This window comes from Coenobita brevimanus, chromosome 73 (genome assembly GCF_032717465.1).
Source record: "Coenobita brevimanus isolate Jiangsu-jjx chromosome 73, ASM3271746v2, whole genome shotgun sequence".
Classification (NCBI taxonomy): Eukaryota; Metazoa; Arthropoda; class Malacostraca; order Decapoda; family Coenobitidae; genus Coenobita; species Coenobita brevimanus.
The window spans coordinates 30,308,308-30,322,247 of record NC_137026.1 but is presented as its reverse complement, the minus strand read 5'-3'; the positions used below and the strand labels follow the sequence as shown (position 1 = coordinate 30,322,247).

Here is a 13,940-nt window from a genome sequence, read left to right as displayed (position 1 = left end):
TATTTCAATTTCTTTCAGAAATAAGGTGGGATATATACTGTACAATATCATTTTGTTACAGAACTTCTCCAGAATTGTCATTGTGGTAGGTGGGGGCACTCACCATCCACTCACTCGATGTAGTGCTGCTGTCAAGTGACTGCCCTTTCCTCTCCTCCATCCTTCTTTCCTACCATCCTCTTCTCTCTTCCTTTCCTTCATTCTTTCCTTGTCCTTCTGTCTACGGGTAACTTTACACTCCCTCTTCTATCTTTCTTTCCTTATCTCTTTCCCCTTCCTTCTGCCTCTGGGTGACTGTACACTGAGTGACAAGCCAAATGGTTTCCTGTACACCAGGAAACCATTTACTACCCTGGGTGGTAACCATATAACCAAATTTTGGCGCCTGGTGGTTTAGTGGGTAATTATTGCAGTCCAATCGGATTGAGCTGGTGAAGGTTTATATCCAAGGGATGGTTGGGGTTGATTGCTCATGTAATGCCACTCAGGGAAGAGTGAGGCTGGTCACTTTCATCTTAAATGTCGGGACCAACTTACCTAGCCCTGGGCTCCCGCGCTCCTCGTGGGGCAAAGTAGGATTGGATTATGGATGGATGGATGTAATTTTCATCCTGTCAGCTACAACAGAAGTATTCAGCATTTAGATTGTTACTGATGATTTCAGAGAAAATTTAATATTATCTGTGAAATAAATTAGTCTATCTATCTATCTATCTATAGCCCGACGCCCTAATCCCGCAAAGGGTGGCCGCAGACAAAACGCCTCCAAGTCGCTCTGTCACCCACCATTTGACTACCCTCCCCCCAACTCACCCCCCCCTCCCTCATATACCTCTCAACTCCATCCCTCCACCTCATCCTCGGTCTACAGCTCCCTCTCCCTCCCTCCACCTCACCTACATACACCCTCTTAGTCAGTCTTTCATTCTCCATTCTCTTCACATGTCCAAACCACCTCAGTGTATTTCTCCTAATCTTCTCAACCACATCCACATCCACCCCACAGCGTTCCTTCACTTCTTCATTCGTCAACCTGTCCCTCCACGTCACTCCACATGCTCCTCTCAAGTAACTCATTTCCACTGCTCTCACTCTTGACTTGTTCCCCTCTTGCAAAGTCCATGCCTCGCTTCCATACGTCAGGGTAGGGATCACAATACTATCATGCAGTGACTTCTTAACTTCCATACTCACCTCCCTATTTCTTATCACTGCTTTCAGTGTACGAACGACCTTCCTTCCCTGCTGTACCCTTTCACGCACTTCATCCCCCAAAGTTCCATCCTTACTCATTACACTACCCAAGTACTTGAGTGCACTCACATTCTCCATATCCTCACCGTCCAACCTCACTGCACACTCTGTGACTTCATTCCTCTCAAACACCATAACTTTACTTTTGTTTACATTAACTTTCAGCTTCCTCCTCCTACACACTGTCCCAAATTCATTCACCAAACCTTGCAACTCCCATTCATCTTCACTCAACAGTACTGTATCATCAGCAAACAGCAACACCAGAAGCTTCCAAATCTCACCCTCATTCATTAGAGCCACCCCTACATCCACTGCCCTACCCTGCACCTCCTTTACAACCCCATCCATGTTTATATCAGACGGCCATGGAGACATCACACAACCCTGTTTCAGTCCCACATTGAGATCAAAGAACTCACTCAGCTCACCATCCACTCGCACCGTAACCCTAGCTCCCTCGTACATACTCTTCACAGCACTCAACAATTTCCCTTCCACTCCATATATTCTTAATACCTTCCACATACCTTTCCTATCTATTCTGTCATAAGCTTTCTCCAAGTCCATGAAGGCAGCATACACTTTCCTTCCCTTCTCTAGATACTTCTCCACTAAACATCTTAGAACAAATATCTGATCTACACACCCTTTACCCTTCCTAAATCCCCCTTGTTCTTCTCCAACTAGCTCCTCTGTCATATGCCTAACCCTATCAATGAGTATTCTACCATATATTTTACCAGTCACACTAAGTAGGCAAATACCCCTATGGTTACCACATACTTCTCTCTTTCCTTTTCCTTTGTATAAAGGAACAATTATACCTGATTTCCAGTGAAGAAATTAAAGATATGAGAGTCTGGCTTATTGCACAAGGTTTGCTGTAGGTAATTCTTCCTCTTTTGTAACTCTCTCATTCCTTGGGTTCTGGATTTTACCTAACTTCATCATTAGGTGGGAAAAAGGGTCAGGTTGATGATGATAGCAATTACTGTACTGTTTTATTATTATTACTATATCCACTCACTTGATGTAGTGCTGCTCTCAGTTGCCTGCCATTTCCTCTCATCCTTCTTTCTATCCTTCCTTGTGTGCGCTTCTTTCTTTCATTCTTTCCTCTTCCTTCTGTCTGCGGGTGACTCTGCACTGAGTGACGTGCCAAATGCTATCCTGTACACCAGGAAACCATTAACCACATAACCAAGTTATGGCACCTGGTGGTTTAGTGGGCAATTAAGGTGTTCCAGTCGGTTTGAATCGGTGCTCGTTTATATCCAGGAGGTGAAAGGGGTTTATTGCTCACGTAATGCCACCCGGATGAGTGAGGCTGGTCACTCTCATCTTAAATGTCAGGACCAATTTACCTAGCCCCTGGCTCCTATGCTTCTCGTGGGGTAGCACTGCTTTGTATGATGATTGAATCTATCTATCAATCTATCTATTGCCAGACGCCTCAATCCCGTTTGGGGTGGCCACAAACAAATCGCCTCCAAGTCGCCCTGTCCCCCGCCATTTCACTTCCCTGCTCCCAACTCACACCTCCCTCTCTCATATACCTCTCCACCCCATCCCTCCATCTCATCCTAGGCCTCCCCCTCCCTCTTCCCCCCTCCACCTCACTCACATACACTCTCTTCGTCAGTCTTTCACCCTCCATCCTCTCCACATGGCCAAACCACCTCAGTGTGTTCCTCATAACGCTTCCTATCACATCCACATCCACACCACAACGCTCCTTTATATCCTCATTCGTCAGCCTGTCTCTCCATGTGACTCCACAGGCTCCTCTTAAATAACTCATTTCCACTGCTCTCACTCTTGACTTGTGTCCTTCCAACAATGTCCAAGCTTCACTTCCGTACGTTAGAGTTGGTATCACAGTACTGTCATGTAGTAACTTTTTCACTTCCATGCTCACTTCCCTGTTTCTTATCACTGCTTTCAAAGAACCAGCAACCTTTCTTCCCTGCTTTACCCTTTCAAGCACTTCACCCTCCAAACCTCCATCCTTACTCATCACACTACCCAAGTACTTAAACGTACTCACATTTTCCAATTCCTCACCATCCAACCTCGCTGTACATTCACTAACTTCACCTGTCTCAAAGACCATCACTTTACTCTTCCCTACATTCACCTTTAGATTCCGTTTCTTACACACTCTCTCAAACTCATCCACCAAGCCTTGCAGCTCCCCTTCGTCTTCACTTAACAACACAGTATCATCTGCAAACAACAGTACAGGGAGTTTCCAAACACTATCCTCTCTCACCAGGGCCACTCCAACATCCACTACCCTACCTTGTACCACTTTTATTACCCCATCCATGTACAGATTGAACAACCATGGAGACATGACACATCCCTGTTTCAACCCAACTTTCAAAGAGAAAAATTCACTTAGTTCACCATCCACACGCACTGCAGCCTTCGCACCATCGTACATACTCTTCACAGCATTCAACAACTTCCCATCTACTCCATATATTCTTAACACTTTCCACAATCCTTGTCTATCCACCCTGTCATATGCTTTCTCCAAATCCATGAAAGCCTCATACAACTTCTTTCCCTTCTCTAGAAACTTTTCCACTAAAGATCTAAGAATGAATATCTGATCTACACAACCTCTTCCCTTCCTAAAGCCTCCCTGTTCTTCTCCAACTAATTTCTCTGTTCTTTCTCTAACTCTGTCTATAAGTATCCTACCATACACTTTTCCTATTATACTAAGAAGACAAATGCCCCTATGATTACCACACACTTCTTTTTCTGACATCTCTTGCTTAAAACTCGTAAAAGTCAAGAGGATCGATAGGCCGTACTTTCGCAGTCCGTATTCGTACTGAAAATGAATGAATGATTATTATTATTATTCAACCCTTTCTTCTCTTCCGTCCTTCCTTCCTCATCTGTCTTTCTTTCCTTCATTCTTTCCTTTTCCTCCTGATTACGGGTGACTTTACACTCCCTCTACTGTCTTTCTTTCCTTCACTCTTTCCTCTTCCTTATACCTATGGATGATTTTACTCTGAGTGGCAAGCCAAATGGTTTTCTGGACTCCAGGAAACCATTTACTATGCTGGGTGGTAACCATATAACCATATTATGGCACCTGGTGGTTCAGTGGGTAATTAAGGTACTCCAATTGGATTGAGCCAGTGTAGGTTTATACCCAAGGGATGGTTGGGGTCTATTGCTAACGTAATGCCACTTAGGGATGTGCGAGGCCGGTCACTCATCTTAAATGTCAAGACCAACTTGTCTAGCCCCAGGCTCCTACGTTCCTCATGGGATGGCATAGGTTTGGGTGATGGATGGATGGATTATTATTATTATTATTATTATTATTATTATTGTTATTATTACTATTTAATGGTAGGTGGGGGAGCTCACCATCCACTCACTCGAGGTAGTGCTGCTCTCCATCCTTTGTTCCTTCCATCCTCTTTTGTCTCTTTCCTTCATTCTTTCCTCATCCGTCTGCCTACAGGTGACTTTACACTCCCTCTTTTGTCTTTCGTTCCTTCATTTTTTCCTGTTCCTTATGCCTGTGGGTGACTCTACACTGAGTGACAAACCCAATGGTTTCCTGTACACCAGGAAACCATTTACTATGCTGGGTGGTAACCATATAACCATATTTTGGCACCTGGTGGTTTAGTGGGTAATCATGGCGCTCCAATCGGATTGAGCTGGTGAAGGTTTATATCCAAGGGGTGGTTGGGGTTTATTGCTCACCTAATGCCACTCAGGGATGAGTGAAGCTGGTCACTCTCATCTTAAATGTCAGGACCAACTTCCCTAGCCCTGGGCTCCTATGCTTCTCACGGGGCAACGGAGGATTGGGTGATGGTTGGATGGAGGGATTATTACTATTATTATTATTTGTTTATTTATTTATTTCATATTTCAGAGTGAGGCCAAAACTCCTTCAGATGAGAGCAAGGGTATCAGTGATGGGATGATGAGCACAAGCATGACTGATTCCATGATAAATGCCATGGAGGCTGCCGCTGACTCTCAGGCTGACGAGTCCACCCCAGACACTCAAACCCCAGCAGTAACTCAGCCCAACACAGAGGAGTCCAAACCTGCAGGGGAATCCAAAGCTGTAGAAGAGTCCAAACCTTTAGAAGAATCTAAGCCTGTCTCCAATGCCCAGGCTGAGGGGGTACCAGTTAGTGATGCCCCTGTAGAGAAGAAACAGGAGAGTGAATTGTCATCTGTTGTAGTGGACTCGACCTCTTCTATTGTTAAGGAAGAGAGCAGTGTTGTAGAGGTGACTACCACTACTACTACCTCGTCTGAGAGTAATGCAGTGGTGGATGACATTATTAGTGGTATATCTTCAGTCAAAGTTGAAGAGCCGCATGTGAATGGTGATTCCCCAGTGCCCATGGACACAACCCCCACACAGTCCGTTGACTTGTTGGGATCCCTTAGTGATGTACATAGTGTAAATCATAATGGAGTAGATAATACACCGCCACATACCAGTCAAGGGTAAGTTACATTTACCCCAATTTAAGTCTTTTTACCTAGCATTTTATCCTATTTAAATATTCCGACATCTGTTTTCCTTTTTATATGTCCTAATTTAAGCTGTATTTTTCCTGTTTATCTTCTCCCATTTTAAGGAATATATACAATAGATATATATATCTAGAGAGAGATTGAGATTTAAGTTATATTTTTTGTATTTTAACTTTTCCAATTTACATTGCACTGCACTTTTTTTTTATGCAAGAAAGAAAGAACCAAAGGCCAGGAGCCCACAAACTGTTCCTTCCAAGAAAAAAAACAAAAACATTACAAAAGAGGGCCAAATTCAAGACCCGTTCATTTTGAGATGCCTGGGCATTCTGCATTTGAAAGACGAGATCATAGGACGTAGAAAATACAGATGGAGGAAGACAGTTCCAGAGTTGACCTGTTGCATAAATGAAGGACTGGGAGTAATGGTTAACTCTTGCATTATAGAGTTGGACAGAAAAGGGATGAGAGTTTGTTGCTAGACGGGTGCTACGCACCCATCGTAGAGGTGGAGGGATGCAAGCAGACAGTTCAGAGGAGCAGTGACCATTGAAGTAGCGATAGAAAAGAGATAAAGATGCTACTGTGCGGCAAAGAGACAGAGGTTGAAGGGATGCAGTAAGAGGAGAGTTAATGAGACGAAAAGCCTTTGAATTCCACCCTATTGAGATGAGCTGTATCATCCTCCCCACGCATGAGAGTCGTACTCTACACAGGGGCGAATAAGACCCACGTATAAAGTCAACAACTGTGCCGGGGTAAAGAAAGTACGTAGTCGGCTTAGCACGCCCAAACTCTTTGAAAGCAGATTTTACAAGAGATGCAATATGATCTTTCGAAGATAAGTCCTCAGTAAATGAAACCCCAAGCATGTTCAAGGATGATGCAGGATTGAGCTGAATATTATTAAACATTAGTGGGTACTGCTGTGGAAGATTGTGTCGGGTTGATAGGTGTAAAAACTGAGTTTTTGATACATTAAAAACAAAAGATTATTTTTACCCCAGTCAGAGACATGAGCCAAGTCAGACATTAGGTGTGCCATAGCCTCATCCCTTGTTTGTTGAAGTAACTGCTGAGATGGACATTGCGAGAACCAAGTGGAAAGGTGAAGGGTGGAATAATCAGCGAATGAGTGGATAGGGTTAGATGTACAGCTTAGGTCATTGATGAATAAAAGGAAGAGAGTCATAGGACAGAGCCCTGAGGAACACCACTGTTGATAGATCTAGGAGCAGAACGATGGCTGTCTACAACAGCAGCTATAGAATGACCAGAAAGGAAGCTGTAGATGAAGGCACAGATAGAAGGATAGAAACCATAAGAGGGAAGTTTGGAAATTAAAGATTTATTCCAGACTCAATTGAAAGCCTTTGAGATGTCAAGTGCAGTGGCAAAGCTTTCGCCAAAGTCCCAAAAGGAGGATGACCAGGAGTCTGAAAGGTAGGCGAGAAGATCACGAGTGGAGCGTCCCTGACGGAACCCTTACTGACAATCAGAAAGAAGGTTGTGATAGGAAAGTTTTCGTTTTCGTTTTTAAAGGCTCCAACATGCTTGCATGTGTCGGCCTTGGTCACCTAATGGCGGCTCTCCATGCTGCACGATCCATTGCAGCCTCCCTGTTCAGTCCCTTAACCCTAAGGTCACACTTAATGACCTCATCCCATGTCTTTCTCGGTCTACCCCTCATAACCCCACCCCCAATATTAACACTTCTCACCTTCCTCACCCAACTATCATCCCCCATCCTCTCCACATGTCCAAACCACCTCAATCTACCTCTCCTCATCACAACACCAATACACTCCAGTCCCATCCTACCTCTCAACTCTTCCATTGTAAACCCAGCCCCTCCAGGCCTTGGACGCAGGGACGCACTGCACATCCACCTAATCATTGTCATTTCTGTACGTCTGAGCCGGCGAATGTCTTCCTCCTTCACTGCCCAGGTCTCACTGCCATACAGCATTACACTCCTAACACACGCTGCATACAAAGAACCCTTAGCACTTAGGGAGAGCCCCCTCAATGTCAGGAGAGGCAAGAGCTCCCTGAACTTCTTCCAACCACTTCTCACCCTAGCCACAGAGCTAGCTCCAGCCCCACCTCCAGCACACAACATGTCTCCTAAATAACAAAACTCTTCCACACACTCAAGAGATTCACCAGCAAGTTCAATTCTTTCACGTCTGACGATCTCCACCTGCTCACCCCGGCACGCCGTACACATAAAATCAGCATTATCTCGCAGTCTACCTCTGATACCACTACATCTCTTATGCACCCATTTATCACACACACCGCACAAGATGGAATTACTTCCCACGCCCTTGTGGCAAACTGCACATGGCCACTCTCCCTCGTCTTTGACAGTACTGCCACCAACCCTAGATATCATCACTTTTGTTTTATCTGCATTTACCCTTAAACCCTTTTGCCCCATACCATCTCTCCACTTCCTAAACTTTTCCTCCGCCTCCCTTTCATTCTCTGCAATCAACACCAAATCATCAGCATACAACAACTCCCATGGGAGTCCGTTTCTAAAGTCACGTGAAAGGGCTTCAAGTACCATGATAAACAACATGGGACTCAAGACTGACCCCTGATGCACACCAACATTCACGGAAAACTCATCACTCAAATCTCCATTCACTCTCACCTGGGTGTGAGCACCCACATACATGGCCATAACCACCCTAACCAGCCACTCCTCCAAGCCAAGCTTTAAAAAATTTCTGTTAAGAACTGACTTGAAAACTTTCGAGACACAGGATGTTAAAGCAATTGGACGATAGTTAGAGGGTTGGGAATGGTCACCCTTCTTTGGGACTGGCTGAATGAGAGCAAACTTCCAGCAAGAAGGAAAAGTACAAGTTGAAAGACAAAGGCGAAAGAGTTTACCTGGGCAGGATGTAACCACAGAAGCACAGGTCTTGAGAACAACAGGAGGGACTCCATCAGACCCATATGCCTTGTTAGTATTAAGGCCAGTGATGGCAAGAAATACATCAACTGAAGAAATTTTAATGTCAGCCATGAGGAAGTCAGAGGGAGGAAGTGATGGAGGAACAGCACTGGAATCATTTAAGGTGGACTTGGAGGAGAAAATCTGAGTGAAGATATCAGCTTTATCAGTAGAAGAAATAGCTGCAGAGCCATCAGAGTAGAAAAGAAGAGGGAAGGATGATGAGGTAAAGTTGTTAGAAAGGTTTTTGGCAAGGTGCCAGAAGGAGCGGGAAGAATTCGAGTTGGAGAGTTGAGAGCATTTAGTTCTGATGAAGTTATTTTTAGCAGAGCGAAGAACAGATAGCGCGATTCCAGGCAGAAATATAAACAAGATCTGATTCAGGGGTAGGTTGGCTCTAGTACCTTATATAGGCCCTCTCCTTGTTGCAGACAGCATTAGAACAAGCGTGATTAAACCAAGGCTTTCTTGCATTAGTCAAAGGATATGAGAGGGGAATGTATGCTTCCATGCCTGAGAGAATAACCTCTGTAATGGCAAAGCACACTCAGATGGCTCTCGACCATGGAAGCAATAATCATTCCTGGGAAAATCAAAGAAGTACTGTCTGAGGGCCTCTCAGTCCGCAGCTCCAAAGTGCCACAGTCGGCGTTTCTTTGGAGGGTCTACAGGCTGTACTGGAGCAATAGGACAGGTCAAAGTAATAAGATTGTGATCGGAGGAGCCCAATGGAGAGGAAAGATTGATTGTAAGCAGAAGGATTAGTTGTAAGGAAGAGGTCAAGTTTGTTGGAGCTCTCTTCAAGGCGGTCAGGGATACAGGTAGGGTGCTGTACAAGCTGCCCAAGGTCATTAAGGATAGAAAAGATGTAGGCTTGTTCACCAGGTGGATCAGTGAAAGGAGAGGCAAGCCAAAGCTGGTGGTGAACATTGAAATCTCCTTGAATGGAGATTTTAGAGAAATCTCCTAGAATGGAGATTTCAGAGAAAGGACAAATGGATAGAATGTGTTCTATCGTAGAAGTAAGATAGTTGAAGAATTTTTCAGTCAGTAGAATCAAGTAAACAGTGCAGATATATTTAGTCAGAAAATGACAGGAAAGCCGAAGCCAGAGAGTTGAGAATTCAGAAGAATCAAGTTCAGGAACATGAGAGCAAGATAAGTTGTTGGGTACATATACTGTACACAACAGCCACCTTTGACTTTGAAATGAGTATAGAGAAAGTAGGAGGAAACAGAAAAGGGTTTGCTGTCAGTTGCCTCAGACAGCTGAGTCTCTGTCAGGAAGAGGTGAGGTTTAGAGGGGGAGAGGTGGTGCTTGACGGAAACTTAGAGGAAAGGCCACAAATGTTGCAGAAATGAAAGTGTGAGTCAGACAGTGGTTCCAGGCATCTCGTTGAGTCGTCACTGGGAGATGAGCGGATGGGAGCATTTATGGTCCCCCCCTCTCTGAGGCCTGGTTATTGTGTGCTTTTTTTTTTTTTTTTTTTTTTTTTTTTTTAGGAAGTGTAGTTTGTATTGCGCATGTAGATTGGTCTTGACAGAGAAACTTGTATTGGAGAGCATGCTGGCTTACTGTCTGTGTTACTGAAACACTGAAAAAGTTCAGCAAAGGGGGATGGTCAGGAACTAGTCCCGAGGGCTGATGAAACGGGAGCTCCAGCTCTCCCTGTCATCAGCTTTCCATCCACCTCGGGAGTACTGCCCTGCCCAACTGGTGCTGCAGTTTACTCCTGGACAAATGATACTGAAGCATTTTTAGTGATTGATTTTTTCTGACAGCAAGTTAATTTCAGCTAGTTTGTCTGCATATGAGTAATTTTCTTTTGATGATAACGAAGCATCTATTCCTTTTAGATTCCTGACAGTTTCCTTAAATCATGCTTTGAAATTTTTATTTAGCCTATGTGTTCAGACTGAACTATTTTATCCTCATCATCATCCAGACCTCCTTTCTCACCCCAGGGCAGGGTGAGTAGTAGTAAGTAATATCCAGACAGCCCAAAAATGCCAAATCTAATGGGGTATGCTTCCTTTCACTCACCATTCAAGCCCTCGGAATCCTGGCTCTATTTGATATGCCAAAAACATTCACCACGTACTGTAGCTTCACATTTAAAAAAAAAAAATTATTGTAATTTGGTACATAATAATGTTTTATTGTATTTTTTTCTTAATCATACATAATATAGTACATTATGCCATAATATTGGTACCACATTTATCCAAGTAAAATTTATTATATTCTTTTTATCCTTCCTCACCCTATCCATAGCTGGGAATGTAGATCAGGATAAAGATTATGATGGTGATGATGATGATGAACAACCAGTGAACATATTAACTAGGCCGCAGTGTTTGTTGCTGTCTTACAGTAGGTAGCTATGGGTAAAGAACGTGGCTGTGGGCTGGCAGGAGTCGGTATGCAAGGGAATATACTCGTGGGCACTGAAGACTCCTTAGTTTCTTTTTCATTTTTTAAGTCAAGGCCACATTGATATTAATGATACACTCGACCCTCGATTTTGCCAGACTAAAAGGGGGGGAGACCCGTCCAGGAATCGCAAAAGTCCGGCCCCTCATACCATTCCCCGGATTATTACTATACTTTGTTCGAATTCTCCAATATTGTCCAGCAATTATTCCGACATTCTAGAGCATTCTGGAATGTAGGCTACCGATACCAATGTAACTAATACACACAGTACATAAAATAATAACACTGACACAATAACAATGATAATAACTGACACAATAGCTGTATTTTGCTCGCTACAACCCTAAGAATGGTTGATTAGACAGTTGTTGACGAGAATGTGGAGGGTATGATAGAAGAAGATCAGAAAGTTGAGGAAAAAGAGGAAAATGAACAAGGAATGGAACACCACAAGGTCAGCCAACCACTAATCAGCTGACCGAAATACACAGTGGTGGGCAGCGCAAACGAAGAAGGACCTTGCGCAAGTGCAAATGCACAATCTGACAAATATTTAGCTTGCGCAATGTCGCAAAGCGCAAGCGCAAACCATTTGCATATATTTTTGGGAATTACTGAAAAATACTGAGATATTTAAATAAAACCGCATAGCTACTTACTATTATTTTTTATTATTATTTTCTATTATTTGTAATTTGCGCAAGTGCGCATTCTAATATTTAGCTTGTGCAATGTCGCAAAGCGCTATCGCAAATCATTTGCATATATTTGTGGGAATTACTGTAAAATATATATTGGTATAATTAAATAACTTACTAAATTAGCAACCTGCCCACCACCCGCGGTGACTGAGGTACAGTAGGTCATTGTCCTGGAAAAACAGCCTATATTTACCAAGGCATTGGCAAAGATCACGCGATTACTGTATCATCAACTCTCTCTCTCTCTCTCTCTCTCCGACAGAGGAGGGAGGGTATGGAGAATAAGAGAGAGAGGAGGCAAGGAATGGAGAATAAGAGAGAGAAGAGGGACGAAGTTTATGCCTTATCTCCTCCTCAAAGTAACGCTCCTTTGCCATTCCTGCGTATTTATTCTCTCTCTCTCTCTCTCTCTCTCTCTCTCTCAGAATAATGCTCTTTATCTCTCTCTCTTGTCTTGTCAAGACAATTTATTTAAAAATTCAATATAGATATACAATAGCATATGTAATTTGTTACAAAAAATTAAAAATCATGAAACGTATTTATTCTCTCTCTCTCTCTCTCTTGTCTTGTCAAGACAATTTATTTAATAATTCAATATAAATATACAATAGCATATGTAATTCGTTACAAAAAATAAAAAATCATGAAAACAGAGTATTTAAATCAAATATCCACAGCCTGTGGATATTTGATTTAAATAATATGTTTTAATGGTTTTTGTAAGGAATTGCCTATGCTAATCTTAATAAATAATGTATATTTATTATTATTTAATAATAATAATGTAAAAATATTAAAAATACTTTATCTTGAGCATATTAATGTTACTACCCCCTTCCCTCCCTCCTCCCCCCATCAAGCACCAACCCACCCTCGCAACCCGCCCCAGCCTTCCTCATCCCTTGTTCCAGCTATGCGGGAAGCTCCCACCACGTGTCCCTTGGATTGCACAGTGCGCAATCCACAGGGCAGGTGCGCAAGCGCAAATTTAGTTGTGCAAGCGCAACTAAGTTTGCACTTTCGCACCTGCCTTTTCACGTGTGCAAGCGCAAAATTGCGCATGGTCTCGTGCGGTGCGCAATGCGCAAACAATGTCACCGGAGCGCAAAGGTGCACAATTGCGCTTTGCGCAAGTGTTTGCGCACCTGCCCAGCACTGGAAATATAAACACGCAATCTTGGATTGAATTGGCAACTTTAATTGGAAAATATTTTTATTTTAATCACCATATAGGTTTGCACACCTAATTATTTGAAAGTCAGTCAAGAATTTGTGCTTAATTTAATTATTAATAGAAAATTAGGATTCAGAGTGAAAATTTCTTAAAGTTTGCATAAGTGTTTTGCCTCTAGCCAAACAACTTACCTTGACGGATTTTTGTTTTGTAATAAATATCGATTTACAATGTAGATACATTTTTTTGTACTCAAAATAAATATTTATGCAAAACAGAGGTCTGTCAAGGCATCCTGACGATCTGAAGGGGAAATATCTATCATTGGCCAACCACTAATCAACTGATCAAGATACAGCCATCGAATGTGATCTCGATCTTGGACAAAATCAGCAGTTTTGATTGGAAAATATTTTAATCTTTATCGCCATATTTGTTTGCACACCTAATTATATGAAATTTAGTCAAAAGTTTGGGCTTAATTTAATTATTAATAGAAAATCAGGATTCCGAGCAAAAATTTCTTAGTTAGCAAAAGTGTTTTGCCTCTAGCCTAACAACTCGCCTTGATAGACTTTTGTTTTGTATAAATATCAATTTACAGTGCAGATACATTTTTTTGTACTCAAAATAAATATTTATGCAAAATAGAAGTCTGTCAAGACGTGCTGACGATCTGAAGGGGAAATACCTGCTAACATTGGTGCATTATAGCTCTGAAACCTAATTTTTTAATTAAGTTATATTAAGTACACTTTTTTTTAGTGGATTTCAGATAATTATGTGTGTATGAGCCACTGTGGCGAAAAAAATTAAAATATTTTCCGGTGAAAAGTGCCGATTCAGTATTTAGTCGCACCAAGT

General features: G+C 42.5%; 1 protein-coding gene across 5 annotated transcripts in view; it reads left to right on the top strand.

Annotated features, from left to right (window-relative positions):
- Nucleotides 1–13,940, top strand: part of LOC145407459 (uncharacterized) — a 564,352-nt gene that overhangs the window by 539,367 nt on the left and 11,045 nt on the right. For all 5 annotated transcript variants that reach the window (XM_080278390.1, XM_080278388.1, XM_080278391.1 and 2 more), the window contains one exon: nucleotides 5,174–5,763. In XM_080278390.1, coding sequence (XP_080134516.1) covers nucleotides 5,174–5,763 — 590 coding nt within the window. The remainder of the gene's footprint in view (nucleotides 1–5,173; nucleotides 5,764–13,940) is intronic.